Source organism: Montipora foliosa, chromosome 8 (genome assembly GCF_036669935.1).
Source record: "Montipora foliosa isolate CH-2021 chromosome 8, ASM3666993v2, whole genome shotgun sequence".
NCBI lineage: Eukaryota > Metazoa > Cnidaria > Anthozoa > Scleractinia > Acroporidae > Montipora > Montipora foliosa.
Window position 1 is genome coordinate 39,022,988 of NC_090876.1, and position 15,000 is coordinate 39,037,987.

At 39.1% G+C, this 15,000-nt stretch overlaps 1 protein-coding gene and 1 long non-coding RNA gene across 2 annotated transcripts in view; one reads left to right on the forward strand and one right to left on the reverse strand.

Annotated features, from left to right (window-relative positions):
- Positions 1-5,388, forward strand: part of LOC137967891 (fibrinogen alpha chain-like) — a 20,813-nt gene extending 15,425 nt beyond the window's left edge. Inside the window, exons 4-5 of the mRNA XM_068814489.1 lie at positions 2,243-2,392; positions 4,128-5,388. Of these exons, the coding sequence (XP_068670590.1) occupies positions 2,243-2,392; positions 4,128-4,639 (662 nt within the window). The 3' untranslated portion in view covers positions 4,640-5,388. The remainder of the gene's footprint in view (positions 1-2,242; positions 2,393-4,127) is intronic.
- A 2,236-nt stretch (positions 5,389-7,624) lies between these two features.
- Positions 7,625-15,000, reverse strand: part of LOC137967897 (uncharacterized) — a 191,754-nt gene continuing 184,378 nt past the window's right edge. The window contains exons 2-5 of the long non-coding RNA XR_011116598.1: positions 11,151-11,211; positions 9,852-9,908; positions 8,596-8,655; positions 7,625-7,757 (exon numbers count right to left, since the gene is read on the reverse strand). This is a non-coding gene — a long non-coding RNA (uncharacterized lncRNA). The remainder of the gene's footprint in view (positions 7,758-8,595; positions 8,656-9,851; positions 9,909-11,150; positions 11,212-15,000) is intronic.

A 15,000-nucleotide genomic window follows, 5' to 3' on the forward strand; every position in this document is an offset into this window, starting at 1 on the left:
AAATTTGGCACTATTTTCTTCTTTTACACCTTGTTCTATGGGTTCAGGATACTGGTTTTTCGTTAAATGCTTTTTGTTCAGTGAAATTTGTCACATTGAGTGATACATCAGTAAAAGGATTTGTTTCTAAAGTTTTTTGTCTTGTATAAAGTGCTTTCATTTTTTTACTAGTAACTAAAAGGTGTCTCATCTCATGCCAGACTTTGTTCTTATGCTGTCCCACAGTAGCTTTATTGATACTCATTCTGTCACTGTCTGAAAATGTCAAGGCTTTCGATTCAGGGGGTCATCCCAACCAATTTTCGTTTTGCAAAGTTCCTGGAAGAACAACTTCAACTCTAAGATGATTGGTGAAAGGAATGTAAAGGAATCATAGAACTTCGCAGCAACACTAACAACATTTCTCTTGGTGGGTTGAATACGTTGCATTGCGCCACTCAGTGACTGGTTGAGAGTTCTCCCGCCACTTTTTTAACCAATTAGAAGTGAAACCAAAAACAATCGTGGCTCGCACGTGCACATTTTCCCGCGCTTTGTGTCGGCTACGTATAATTACTTCCAGTTTTGATTGGTTTACTGGATTGTCTCCGTTCTTTTTGATTAGCCAAAGTAACTACTTTGGTTTTGGTTTTACGAGACTCGATTGAAACTCGTTCTAGAAGACCATGGCCCTATGCTAATGAGGCAAAAAAGATGTAAGCAAAGGATCCCTGATAAAAGTTCACAGGGCCATAGCCAGAAAAAAAAATTATGACTGAGGCAATGGTTCAGTTGTTTATGATAAGTACATTTTAAAGACAACACTGGAATCACGCATTATTTTAAAAAATTCACGAAAAAATGAATGAGGCAAGTGCCTCGGTTTGCCTCCGAGTACTGTCTACGGCTCAGGATTATCACTAGTGCTTGCTGGGACAATGAAAGAGGTACACTCGAGGTTCACTCGTGCATTTTGATTGGAATGGGATATCCGAAGGGTTGATATTCTCGTAATTATCATCATGCTGAAAAGCGGGTCACTTCACATATTTTCAAACTGAAAGAAAGAAATAATGAAAGGAAGGAAGGGAGGAAGGAAGAAAGGAAGGAAGGAAGGAGGGAGAGAGGGGAGGAGGGAGGAAGAAAGGAAGGAAGGAGGGGGGAGGGAGGGAGGGAGGAAGGAAGGAAGGAAGGAAGGGAGGAACGAAGGAAGGAAGGGAGGGAAGGAGGGACGGAGGGAGGGAGGAAGAAAGAAAGGAAGGAAGGGAGGAAGGAAAGAAGAAAGGAAGGAAGGAAGGGAGGAAGGAAAGAAGAAAGGAAGGAAGGAAGGAAGGAAGGAAGGAAGGAAGGAAGGAAGGAAGGAAGGAAGGAAGGAAGGAAGGAATTTACAACAGTATAAAATATCGATCAATTATTCCACTTGCGCTTGTTGGATATGATTGTTATCTCATATCCAACGCGCGCTCGTGGAATAATTGTTAATTATTATGCAAATTCTGCGAAAAGAAATTGTATCAGTGTACAGAGCGTTTTCACATGACGTCACGGCAGCCATGTTAACGTTGGTGTTCCAAACTAATCCTCTGGGATTTGAACTCTATTTTTATCCAAATACTTTCTTTTGTTTCAGTAATTCACTATGTCTGCTGGTCACTTGAGTGAAAACGCTCCGTTACCATCCAGCATAACCGCTTTGTCACGAGGATGAAAACCACTGAATTTCTAGAATTATAAGAAAAAGCACCTTCTAAAGATCGGACAACAAAACGTTTATAAAAGGGAAAAAGAGCGAGTACCAAAAGAGTGCGCTACCGGTGTATCTTTAAATTTGTCAGCCGAAGAGAACGTAGCTTGGTCGTGTAATGAGCATGTAGTAAAATTTCAAACCGCTGAAACACTAGGAGCATGATTAAATTAATGGAAAAAGGGAGAGAATTTCATGCCCTAAACGTCCTCGGTAATAAAAAGTTAACGCCGCCTTTCGGGAGTCTTTAAGATTTAACTTTCGACTTGCCGGAAAGCGAATTATTCCGTCACGCGCAAGCTAAAGCCACACTCATTGTAGTGGTTCCTCTCTCGCCAGATTGATTTATTTCTTGTTTTTTACTTAATTTCTTTTGTTCTATCAAGTTTTCAACCAAGGTAAGTTATATTCTGCCACAGGCAGGTTCATTTGATCATATTCACATGCTAATTTGCGCCTAAGAAATATTATTAAATGTTACAAAATTAACTGGTAATGATGTTTTGTTCTATAACAAAGTGAAACGAGGACTGTATTCTTATCTGCCTGCCGAATCCTGCAAAGACATCTTGGATTCTGGAGATTCATTTCGAGACGGAAAGTACTGGATCGACCCTAAGAAGACTGGCAACCCATTGAAAGTGTACTGTGACATGACAACGAACGGAGGTAAGAGACAGTGTTTTCTACAGAGACAGAGATCGCAAATCTTCTTCTTCTTCTTCTTCTTCTTCTTCTTCTTCTTCTTCTTCTTCTTCTTCTTCTTCTTCTTCTTCTTCTTCTTCTTCTCTCTTTTACACACACCTCCTCCTTCTTCTATGTGGGCATTTCTGGGCATTTCTCCTCTCACTTTGGATTCTCCACTCGTTACCTTCAAGTCCTTTTTCCTGATATATTTCCTGATGTTCTCCATCCAACTTTGTTTTGGCCTTCCTCTTCCTGTCTCCTCTTCCACTCCATTTCCACACCTCGCATTACACAACTCTCGTCTCTCCTCGTGATAATGCTCAACAATGACAATCTTCTCTCTTGATCATTTCATTCCTGATATCGTATCCAGTTGAGTAATATAACCCCAGACATCCGTCTAAGAATTTTCATAACCAGACAACACAAAACAATAAAGGAAGCAGCAAGGATAGCTCGCCAAGAGATACGTTTGCATGCTGGTCTCGTTGTTTACTTATTTTCCTGGGAATTGATAGAGGTTTTTCTATTTAACAAATTGACTTCAGTTATTTATACGTCTATCCTCTTATTGATGATAACATTGTCAAAGTGGCTATGGAAATCAACTGAAAGAGCCGCACACAGCAAACTTCTAAGGCTTTGGCTTTTGTAGTCATTCTAATAAATACAGCCATAAGATTTTGCTGGCTTTTTATTTTACTTTTCTTATGCAAGAGTCATGCAAGATCAAGTAAATTTCCTTTGATCAACTAAAACTCCCCCATATGTATTGCAAGAAGGTGGTCACAAAAGGTCGATCAGGCGAGACTGCAATACACCACGTTTACGTTAATAAGCTGTAGGGAAGATGTTTTCGAACTGCGGAATAAATTCGAAAAAAATTCATTTCGTTCTCCTCGTACGTCGATCGTGCGGGCTAAATTAAATTAACCTTTGTTTTACCAATACAGAAATAATCCTAAACATCCAAGAGTCTTTAGGTCTAATGTTAGCATTGGTACGCGGTTAGGGTTGTTTCTGTATTGGTAAAATAGAAACCTGTGCCTTGTGACCTGTGTTTTGTAGTTGCCGCCTCCCAATGGTTGGTAGAGCAACCGCGTGGTACTGGGCTCTAATCTCGTTTAAACTGCTAAATATGAGTTGCCCATCGATGCTCAACGAACTGTGATAATCTTTCCAACTTCCATTCAGGAAAGGTGCTATTTTATGTCTAAGGATATTTCTCGCGACCGGTAGCAACGCATAAACCTCAGAATTAAAATCACCCACACGTTCTGCTGCCTATGCGTCCAGCTTTCTTTTTATCGGGGAGGATACGATCAGTCAAGGGAGCAATTGAAATCGATCACAACTTAGTCTGTATCGGAGATTTTACATTGGGAGCTTTATGTTCTCAATCAATGGGAACTTGAGAGTTTGGAAACAACTATTCCGTGAAAAGTTGGAATATATTTCCAAGTATTTTGCTTATTCCGTCATTTTTGTGTGAGTGCGTTTAAATGGCCGGGTCTCAATTATTGCGAAAATCATCTGACGAATTTTGATAAGCAGACTAACAAATTCTCAAATCATTTTTTAGAAACCTGTCCAAAACATTTGCAATTTTTTGCTCACTTTACGAGAAACGCAAGAATCCACACTCCACCTTAACCTCCACTGCGCTAACCTTTTGATTTGATCGTCGCACCAAATGATCACTGTTTTCTTATTTTAGGAGGATGGCTGCTTATCTCAAGCTTGGTAATGAAGAGCTCAACTCCACCCGCTGAGCTTCCAGTCAAGACTTCCTACCTCGGAATAGCAAGCGATGAGATGGTTCTTTCAAAGACCGCGTTGAAGGAGTTGTTCGCACACTTGCCTTTCAGACAAATAAGATTCTATTGCAGTAAAAAACTGGGGCGCACATTTCACGTGGGTACAGTTACTAACAGCTCCGGCGAATCTGTAGTCCGGTACTTTGCTGGCCAGACGGATGTGAAGCCTTCTTCGTGTGGATCGTTCGTGCGAATGGAAAATGACAACTCGATGTTAGCGACCGCCTGCCAATCGTGGTATGGGGGAAAATGGGGACATCCCTCCGTTGACGAAATGAGATCGTATAACCACGTTGCCTTTGTATCCAGCACATATCACTGGTTACTTGAACCGCCGAGCAACAGATGGGAATGTGATGACTTCAACAAGGGAGTATCTGCCGGAGATTTTTGGAAAATATATGTTCGCTAGATCTATTGTAGCAAATAGAGTACTGCATCGTTAGTAACTCAAGAAATCCGTATCATAAGCAATGTAAGTACTGTAGTCAACAACAGGGTATTGCTTTTTTTGAGTGTGTAAGGAGTATTTTATACATGTATGTATGTCTGTGTCTTGACGATTAAATAAAAAAAACACATATAAATAGCTTTGTTGTAGGAAGTGGTGATAAATGTGTAAGCATAAAACAAAACTGTTACTATGCCCGTCTAGGAAGAAAAAATTGTGCATAAAACTGTTACGTTTTGTGGAAATAAGAGGCGCCTCTTTGACATAATTTGTGAAATTTTGAAAGGAAGAGGTGAATTCAGCTCATAGAGTACAAAAACAACACTATATTCCTTGAATTTGACGGCCTAAGTGACGGGTGACTTTGCTATTTTACATAGTACGTCACAATACTGTTTTAACATTTTATTACAAAACCTTAAAAGTTTATGGAATTTACTTGATTCCTTGCAACGTACGTATGGGACGTAATTCCTTCTTTGCTTTGTTGACTTAATTTAGCATTCTCACATATTCTTCTTCTTCTTCTTTTTTAGAATAGACATTTTGAACATCATGTTTTATTTAGCATATAAGATAACAGAATTTTCGAACGTCTTTGTAGTACTGTTGCCTTAATTGCTTCCTATATATTGTGGTTGTTTATTTGTTGTGCCTAAAAAGCCCTATAGGCTGGGAGGTGACAAAAAAGAATGTGTTTATGTACTATTTTCCCCTATATTGCTAGAGGTTGTTAATCTTGCTGTCAAGATAAATAACCGGTTTTCCTTGTTAAATAAAGATATTGTATTCTATCAAAACTTGTTTGTCGATAAAGTTTCGGAGTACATTTTTCTCCACAACAAGCGTGGTTATATTCAAGACGAGTTCAAGGCACTCACGAAAAAGAGAGAGAGGAGAGCGTTCTTTCTCATTCCCTTGGGCGTTTCCCGTTTGGTGCGTGCGTCAGTCTCGCACTCCAAATAAATTCCAAACACTACTGCACAAGCTGCAAAACAGAGAGCATTAGAAAAGGAAAAAGCAAGTCCAACAGAAGTTCTTTTTAAAATGAATATTTGCGTGTCGCAATCATTCTTCGATAATTGTATCCATCTTCAAGTTTTGTGCTAGGAAATACCATCGAGGTAACCTGTAACTGTTTGTGACCATAAGTGCTATACTAATTGAGAAGGTTGTGACCCAAACCATATCACGGGAAATTAAGAGCAGGTCAAGTCAATTGTTGGTTTTTCATGAGCAAAAAAAAAAACAAAACAAAACAAAAAAAACAAAATCGCAAAGTACCCGGAGAAAAACCTTACGGAACAGAGAAGAGGCCCATTAATCTCCGTCCACATTTTGGGAATCAAACCCGAGCCAAATCGGAAGGAGGCGAATGATCTCACTAACGTCCCAACTTTGCAGTCGCCGAAAATAACATGAACGTATAAGACGCATGCTCAGCACCATTTTAGTTACTCGTTTAACTTTGAGTTTCACAGGTGTTAATGCTAAATCTTTTTCATGCCTGATGAGAAACAAGCTGTTGATCTCTTGAAGGTCTTGTGGTCGCGTTTCAAGGTTTAAAAAGCCGAAATATTAACCGCCCGTTGGTCATAGAAGCGAAGCCTATGAAGCTCATATCGTCAATTATTATTCATGTGGTAAACAAATAGCCAAAAACTTGGTAACTGTGGGAAGAGTTGGAATTGAATGGGACGAGAAGGAACTTATCTAAACAGCGATTAAGAAAGCTTGACTGTGTACATTATTTCCCGTTCGGTATAGCCTTATTTCTCACTGTCCTCGCACCATCCAACATCTCTGAACTGGGCTCTTGCCGTTTGACATCAACAAATGATCGTTGCTAAGTATTAAAGACAATGCAGGTGTATTCATCATGACACAGGCAATCGATGTTTTGAGTTGCGTTGTACCTTTTGTTGAACAAAATGGTTCTCCTTATATAGCTTTATATTTTGGATCTATATTTCTCTTTGTGAATCATGAAACCCGTCCTTTCAATCTGATTCCATGATTTAACAGCAAAGCTTTTCACATGACGGCTTACGAGACAATGTTGTGAAAATTTAATCCTTTAAGGGAACTGAATGACATTCCTATGCAAACAATAGGCCCTTGTTGTTGATGCAGCTCGAGAGCCCGATCCAAAAAGGTTTAGATTCAGCGAGAAATTATACCAGAGGCTGGTTCCCCCCGCCTCCTCTCCCCTCTCCCCCCCTCCCCCTCAGTTGGTTCAGCATTGGACTACTGTGCGGCAGTGCGGTAGGTCGCCGGATCAAAAACTCAAGCCCGACTAACACTAGGGGTCTTTAAATAACTGAGGAGAAGACTCTCTAGTCTTCGCAGATAAGGACGATAAACCGTAGCAACCTTCAATATTCATACCAAACCCTGTGGGACGTAAAAGAACCCACAAACTATTTGCAAAGAGAGTTCCCGGTGTTGAGTTCTGTCCTCTGTGGTATGTAATGGTTGTTAGTGTAAACGCTTGGAGTCAACCTGTGTCCTATTGTTGAGTCTCCATGGGCATGCTGAAAACTTATTTCAAGAAGAGAAACTTCGCACTTAGACTCTTTTTGAAGAGGAGGCAGTCATGAACTCGGAAATGGCCCGTCGTCCCTGGCTTATTAATGTAAAAAAAAGGTCATCTCATCCATCAGTCTAAATCTCAACCCCAGAGCTCTTCTCTTTTGCGCATGACTGAGGGAGAGAAGAGCTCTGAAAAGAGAAGAACCCTGAAAAGCGTGGCTGATTGGTGCCTTCATGTTAGTACGAGGAGTGAGCCAATTTTTGGCTACAAGAACTCCTAGTTAGAGTTTCCCAGAGCCTTGGGTCATGCGCAGACATAAGATGCGAGGCTCTGGTGACGAGAATGCCTTCAGTCTGTTTAGCTAATGCTATCAGCGAAAGAGCAAAGCATCATTCAACAAAGAAACAAACAAATAAACGACATCAGTTTATTTATAAAAATATTAGGTGGTTGATGAAGTCAGAGAGAGTCTTGGTAGAATGATATTTAAATCACAGCTGCTTTCTCGATACTTTTACATGCATCTTTCAGTTTTCCAACCAAATCCTAAGTAGACAAAAATCATAGAAATTAACGTTAATGGCCTCGAAGGAATGCTTAACGTTACTGACGGTCACTAGACTACGATAGTTTTTGTTGCCGATAGCGCACAATGCAATACGTGAGTGGTGTAAAATGAAAAAAAAAAAAAAAAGGTGGGTTCAATTTCCCTGTCAGCGTCGGCGTCATTGTCAGCAAAAGTGTTAATTAATGTCAACGTTGACGTTGATGTCGGTTACTGTCAGCCAGTGTCTACATTACAGTGTCAGTGTCAGCAGCAGTGTCAATGCTGATGTGAGCGTCAATATCAGTGTATGTCAATGCCGACGTCGACGTTGATGTCAGTTATAGTGTCGCAATCAGTGTCAGTTTCAATATCAATATGTCGGTGCATGGCATGTCGGTGTCAATTTCAGTTTTCAATGTCAATTATCAGTGTTTATGTCTTTGCTTTGTTTATAGTTGAAATGTACTTTGCCATCAAACTCGTTTACAATGTAAAGGTATTTCACTTTATAATCAGGAAAGAGGCCAAAACAATCGAAGCAGAGTTAAAAACCCCAACTGAAAGGAGGCAGCCTGTTGGTTCTTTACAAAGTACGGAAGAGTTGAATTCGGGACCACCGAAGACAAATCCAGCCAGAAATCAGAGAGGGAATGGAATCTGGCGCAAAGGAGGAAATCCGGCCAACCTTTTTGCCTATTCTTATTCTTACTATCCATATTTATCTTGACGCATAGTTAGGGCTTTTTAGTCTTAATCTTAGATATGCGGCCTACCTCTTCTTTTGCATTCAAAAACATGTGGAACAATAACACGGTCCCTAAACAACAAGCAATTCACCTGTAGCTGTTCCATGGAGCAGGAAAATTGGACATCTTTTCCATGCGATTTTCCCGATTCCTGAATTAAGCATACAGAAAAAAGAAAGTCAATCTACAATACTAATGCACTTCACGACACTGTGAAAAACACGGGGAAAGGGTTTGGGACATAATTATGCAAAATCAGTAGGGAATGGAGTTCTTTGTGTTGTGGCTGTCCATTGTGAGTGCATTGGTGGGTGGGTGGCTATAGGAGGTCCACATCAGCTGCATAGCTGCCAAAACGTCAACCTGCTCAAACAAATAACAAAGAGTACCATTTTCATTTTTGGTACCCTTTGCTAGAACAAAGGACAACAACTCTAGCGGTGGTGAAAAAGGCTGAGAAAATCCAGGCTTGAACGGGACTTGAGTCTATGATCATCAGCTCTTACCACTGAGTTATTGAGCCCATCTTACACAAAATACGTTTGCAGTATAACTGTCCTGTGACAGGAGTTCATCAAGGGGATCCTCTATCTCCACTAATTCCTTGAGTCAACCTTTTCCCGAGTAAATTTACTTTTAGGAACTGGTTTTTCCCACGAAAAGTATCATTTTTCCCCTGAAGCTTAGATAGATTGGCTTTTACAACAGTGGGCACGCTGAATGTCGCAAGCGAGATAGGCTTCTACACCAGTGAGCGTGCCACTGAATCTCCTAAGGAAGGGGTTGTACAAATTTACTCAGGAAATGGTTGACTCCCAGGCGAAGTAAGGGAGATGGAGGACTCCCCTTGATGAGCTTGTGCCTGTGAGTATAAGTGAAGGTACACGTGTGACATACTTTTTCAGGATCTTTTTTCACTTCCAGTAACTCCGATGAACTTTCCTTGGAAAATTGTTAGATGTCCACATTTCCAATTGGAGGTTTTGCACGGCAGCCATATTGCATGGCGGGAAAAATGAAAATGTTCTGCATTAAAAAGAACATTTGTTCCCACAGGAAAAAGAATCTATTGTTCCTACCATGCAACATGACTGCCGTGAAAAACCTCTATTGATGAATTTACCGCACGTGACGTGAGTTTTGAAAACAAAAATCACACTTGACCAGATTGTCGAAAATGTAGCGTTTCTGGAAAAACGTATCACCCAGGCTGGAGACTCCATTTATTTCATAGGGACCCAAAATACCATAGGAATCAATGCATGTGGTGTAACCTAAGGCTGTTGCTTTTTCTAATGACCGTGAGGTCAATCACATATTTCCGCAACCTTCAGAAGATACACATACCTCAGTTTTTAATGTGATAAGATAGGTGGGTTGATTCACTTTCTCCATTTGATTATTCTAGGGTAAAAGGATGACAAGCACGGAATTCAATTTAAAGTACTTCATAGGCTGGTTTCAAGGTATGTCGCTTACTAGATACACTGTATATGTTGCATAACAGAGAGATGAAACACTGCTTTATTATTGGACATTGTTAAAACACCTTCAAAAACTCGTTAATAATTCATGAACCCAACCATTAAACATCATTTGCACCATGAGCTTTAAACCCGATAAGACACTCCTCATTAGAACCCTTTATACAAAGAATAGTAATAAGGCCTGGCTTTTTTTATATACATGTACATGTATGCTAATATCTTCCTCTCACAAATTGAACCTTTGCTTGTACTCCCGAGGGAGACACTTTTTGTGGAATGCTTTTATTAAGTCAAAAGACATTAGGCTACGCCTTGTGTTTTTAAAACACTGCTGCTTGCTTTTTGAACAGTACATCAAAGTTCAACATTTGAATTATCTCTACTGTTGCAGAGCCAAAGTTGTGGAACACTTTGGCCTGAAATATTAGAGACACTACAATGTTAGAGAAATTTAGGAGAAATTTCCTAGCTTGGATTTTTTCTTGCATTGTGAAAGTGAAATTGATCATTATGTCATGGAAAGTGCCCTACGTAAGTCTCAATAATTTTATTGTTAAGACGCTATGAGTTTAGGGTTAGACCAGAGCTTAATTATCCTGGTTTTTGTAAGATGAAGCAGCTTAGATGATAATACATGCACTTTCCCTGGGATGCCAGTTGATCCCAAGGGTACCTCTGAAGCTTCCCTTCTAGTACAAGTCATTTTTAGACCTTGGGTAAAGAGAAAGAGTAAGTGTGGAGCTAAGTCAGTTGTCTAAGAAGGAAAAAGTTTGGAAGGGCCAGATTTTGAGCTTAAGGCCGAGAATCTGGTGTGTTCATTCGCACAATGCCACAAAAGCCTGGAATAATTGTGAATGTGAAAACAACTAAAATCTTCGGAACCAGTAAAGGCAACTAAACTTCAAATGCATTAATTTCCCTGAAATTTAAACGTCCTCATCAAAACGAGCAAAGCATCTTCGGCAAAGGGAATACAAGGCGAAAGACGTCTATTACCATACATGTAGACAATGATTAAAATTATAATAAAACGAAAGATGCCAGCTACTCTACATTTGCAACAAATTTCCTTTCCAGTTCTGGCAGAAGGATGCATAACTTACACTGTCTCAGACAGCCAAACAATCACTTTTGATGATACAAATTTTATTTCGTGTACCTTTATATAATAGTCTAATCTCCAATCCACATCAACAATATGAGGATATGAACTTCCAGTCCTGCAAGTAATAAAGATAAAGTTCCTTATCTGAACGTATAGTGCTATTTTTTTCCCTATCTCTTTGACCTCAAAGCTCTAGATTTTATGAGTTGAGGTGGGTGGATTCAAGGAGTAAGGTGTAAAACACATGCAATAGCTGAATGAAGAGAAGAAAAGGAACTAGTTACATGTATCTCAAACTTTAAGGGACAGTACAAAGCTCTAGAAATTAAAAATTGTTGAGTCATATAGCAGCTCTCGTAACGTATAATGTGATTGCATGGCTCGATACCCTAACCCAAAAACAAAAGACTAAACAGTTGAAAAAATGACGTAGACATAAACAATAGAAGCTGTTTACAATACCAAACAATAGCAGGTTGCGGGAGCTGCTATGTTACTGCTTTGTTTTCGGCTTGGGTATCAAGCCAATCAAATTATACGTTACGAGAGCTGCTACACTACTGAAATTGTTACTGGCAGTATGCTATGTGGTGGTTTTATTAAATTAACAATAATATTGTGTACACTGGACCCATCCTTGTTTTCTTTTAGTAAACAAGATTTAACTTGGAGCTACTCACTTGACGGGTACACTGAGACTATTAATTCATAGACGAAGTTCTCTAACTTTTAGTCCAATAATTTGATGTTAAAATGCAATGGTCCTTTATAATACAACAAGGAAGAACAGCCTTTGCATGTGCTGGACATGCCTGGCAGGTGCTAAAGTAGTTTGTGCCATCCCAACAAGATACAGTTATTGAAAGAACTATTATCCAAAGATTAATCTAAAAGTAACACAATAACCTTCTGATTGATTTTCTGTTTTGTTCAATGTTGCCGTGTCCCTTTGACAAAGCTACATTGTTGTATTTATTATTAACAACACCTAAACCCATACCAGCAGAACAGAACAGAGCACACAGAAGTGATTGTTTCTATTAATTATTTTAATAGATTAATTTGAACAGAATATGAGGCATTTTGAGCAAAGTGAAAAACTACTATCAGCCAAACATTTTCTTTGAAATGGTGATACCAATAATAATAACATGAATTGGGATTGGATGGCACAGTGATGAGAGCACTCGCCTCCCACCAATGTGTCCTGGGTTCGATTCGCAGACTCGGCCTCATATGTGGGTCAAGTTCAGTTTGTCAGTTCTCTACTCTGCACCAAGAGGTTTTTCTCCGGTTTTCCCCTCTCCTTAAAAACCAACATTTGATTTGATTAATTTTGTGTTAATTTGTCGATTTCAGGTATAAATGAGTGTTGTCCTAAGTGGCGTGTGTACATATATGTAAAAGACATCAAGTGAGGCCTAACGCCACTATGCATATGATGGATGAAGAACCGATTCCAGTTTACAGTGTCCCCAATTTGGGCTTCAGCGCGAGAAGACTTAAATAAATAAAGTTCCTTTTATACTCCCTGCCCCTCAAATATGGTTTTTTTTTTTTCCACTAAAAGTTTGAGTACTTCGAGTTAAGTCAAAATGAGGGGTATTCCTATCCGCCTTCGTTTTCATTCAGTTTTCATTACCCGCGTAAAAAGGAAAATATGTAAATTAATATGTAAATTGGTAAATTTTGTATGGGGGAAAGCAATCTCTGGTACATGTAGCAAAATAGCTCACCGAGTTGGCGAGGTGTTCTGGGTAACTTGAGTCTAGAGGCAGAAAGTCACACGGAGCATCGACATCAAAAGTTAGCATAGCGATTGAGGGTGAGTAATTTTCGAATATTTACAGCAATTCCTTTTACTTTGAAAATCAAAGATTACAGTATCTAATAGAAAATCGTATTGCCTGGATCAGAAGTCGATTTTTCAAGCAAAAATAAATAGGAGTGACGATTTGTCAGACACAATGAAATGAGAAACAGGGGCGACAGACTCGGCCACAAACTACTAGACGCAACCTCAGACAGCAAAAGAGTAGTCTCAGTATCAACATTTTCAAACCATTTTCGATCATTTTTACAACACGTATTCACAGATAATAATAATCAGCGATCCGAATATAAAAAGCGAGTTTTGTTCCTATTTTATGGTATTTCAAAGTACCGTGGAAAGAACCACATGGATCAAAAAGATGACAACGAAAGATGACGACGAAATGTTGCCTTCTAGTCATTGAATTCCTGTTCCTGTTTTACTATCACATTTTCAAGGCATTTTCCATAATTATGTAGATTGCTTTTTAATTGATAGGGCATGAAATAAACGTTGATGGAAGTTTCAAATAAATGCTGTTTGTTTCCTTGCATCTTTCACTTTCATTTACACAGCAAATTACATGTAGCATAATATGAAGACATCACAATGTGCAGCACATATTAACTGGAAAAACACCTCAACTGCCATATGCATACATGCTTTATTGACCACTTCCCCACAGGGGCTTTTCAGCGTCAATTACAAAAGTAAATTCAAACATGCAATAATATAAAAAAAAGACAAATGCATATTATTTTAAATTTACAGATCATTTCGAATATCGATAACCTACCACCCCCTTAAAGGTTTCTCTGAAAATTGCAACACTAATCTGGACGGTTACCTGTGTTCCTTTTGGCCGAGTAGGACTGCGCACGTATATATATATCGCTTTCCCAGACGCTTTCCATACTCGATTTTTCCTGGCTAGCGATATTTCCTTTTCTGAATACGTAGTACATCGGTCAGCGGCTATGGACCTATCACACTGTACATGCTTTAGGATTGCCATATGCTTTGTTGGATTTGTCACCTGCTTTAGGATTTTAATCGGATTTCGAGAAGAATATAACGGTAAGTTTATACGATTATGCAATGTTGAATGCTACGTTAATCGTTAATGAAAGTTTTCATCAAGGTGACCGTCGCTGACGTATCTAGAGGAATACAATGTGCTTTTACGAGTCTTTTAGCTCTGTTATGTGCTGACTCGTGTGATATTTCGCAATGGACGGCCCACACAGTTGATCAGCTATTGACAGAAGGAGATACTATGTACCTTAAAACTTTTCAAGAGTAAACTATTCCAGATACAGAGACAATCTCGTTGCCATATTTACCCGATGGAGTACGCTGGTCAGCCATTGTCACACTTGATCCCAACATACCAGACCGACCTGTTACGTAGTAATTTATCACGGTAATAGCACTGAGTGGAATAACGATAACGATAACGATAAAGATAACGATAATAATAATAGTAATTTTTTTTTTTCGGATTTTGCGCTTTTCTGACGCCGAAGAATCCATTGATCGGAGATCAGAAATCCGTTTTCGGATTTTCCAGCAAAAACGAACTCTAAGTTGTGAAAGGTTGCCTTAAGTCGCCTTAAATCGCCTTTAGTCCCCTGGTTTTTTGGGCAATGTTTTTTTAAGTCGCCTTGTTAAGCCGCTTTAAGTCGCCTTAAGTTACGGCGACTTAAGGTCCAAGAGTAGGCCTTATTCTGGAGCTCTCAAAATTGCATCCGCACGCCACACACAGGAACAAGCACACATGAAACAATTAGTGTTGTTCTTCTTATTATTATTATCATTATCATTATTATTATTATTATTATTATTATTATTATTATTATTATTATTATTATTATTATTATTATTATTATTATTATTATTATTATTATTATTAACTTCAAAGCACTATCGGACATCGAGTCTTAAAACCAGTCGAGTGCCTTTTTTTGTTTGTTGGTAGTCACAAATGTGCATACCCCACGGATATTGCAAACCCTTCAGTATTTCCAAACCTTCCTGCCGCGATTAGATCACCCATACTTTTCCCAACCTTACAGTCAAACCAAGTGAAGC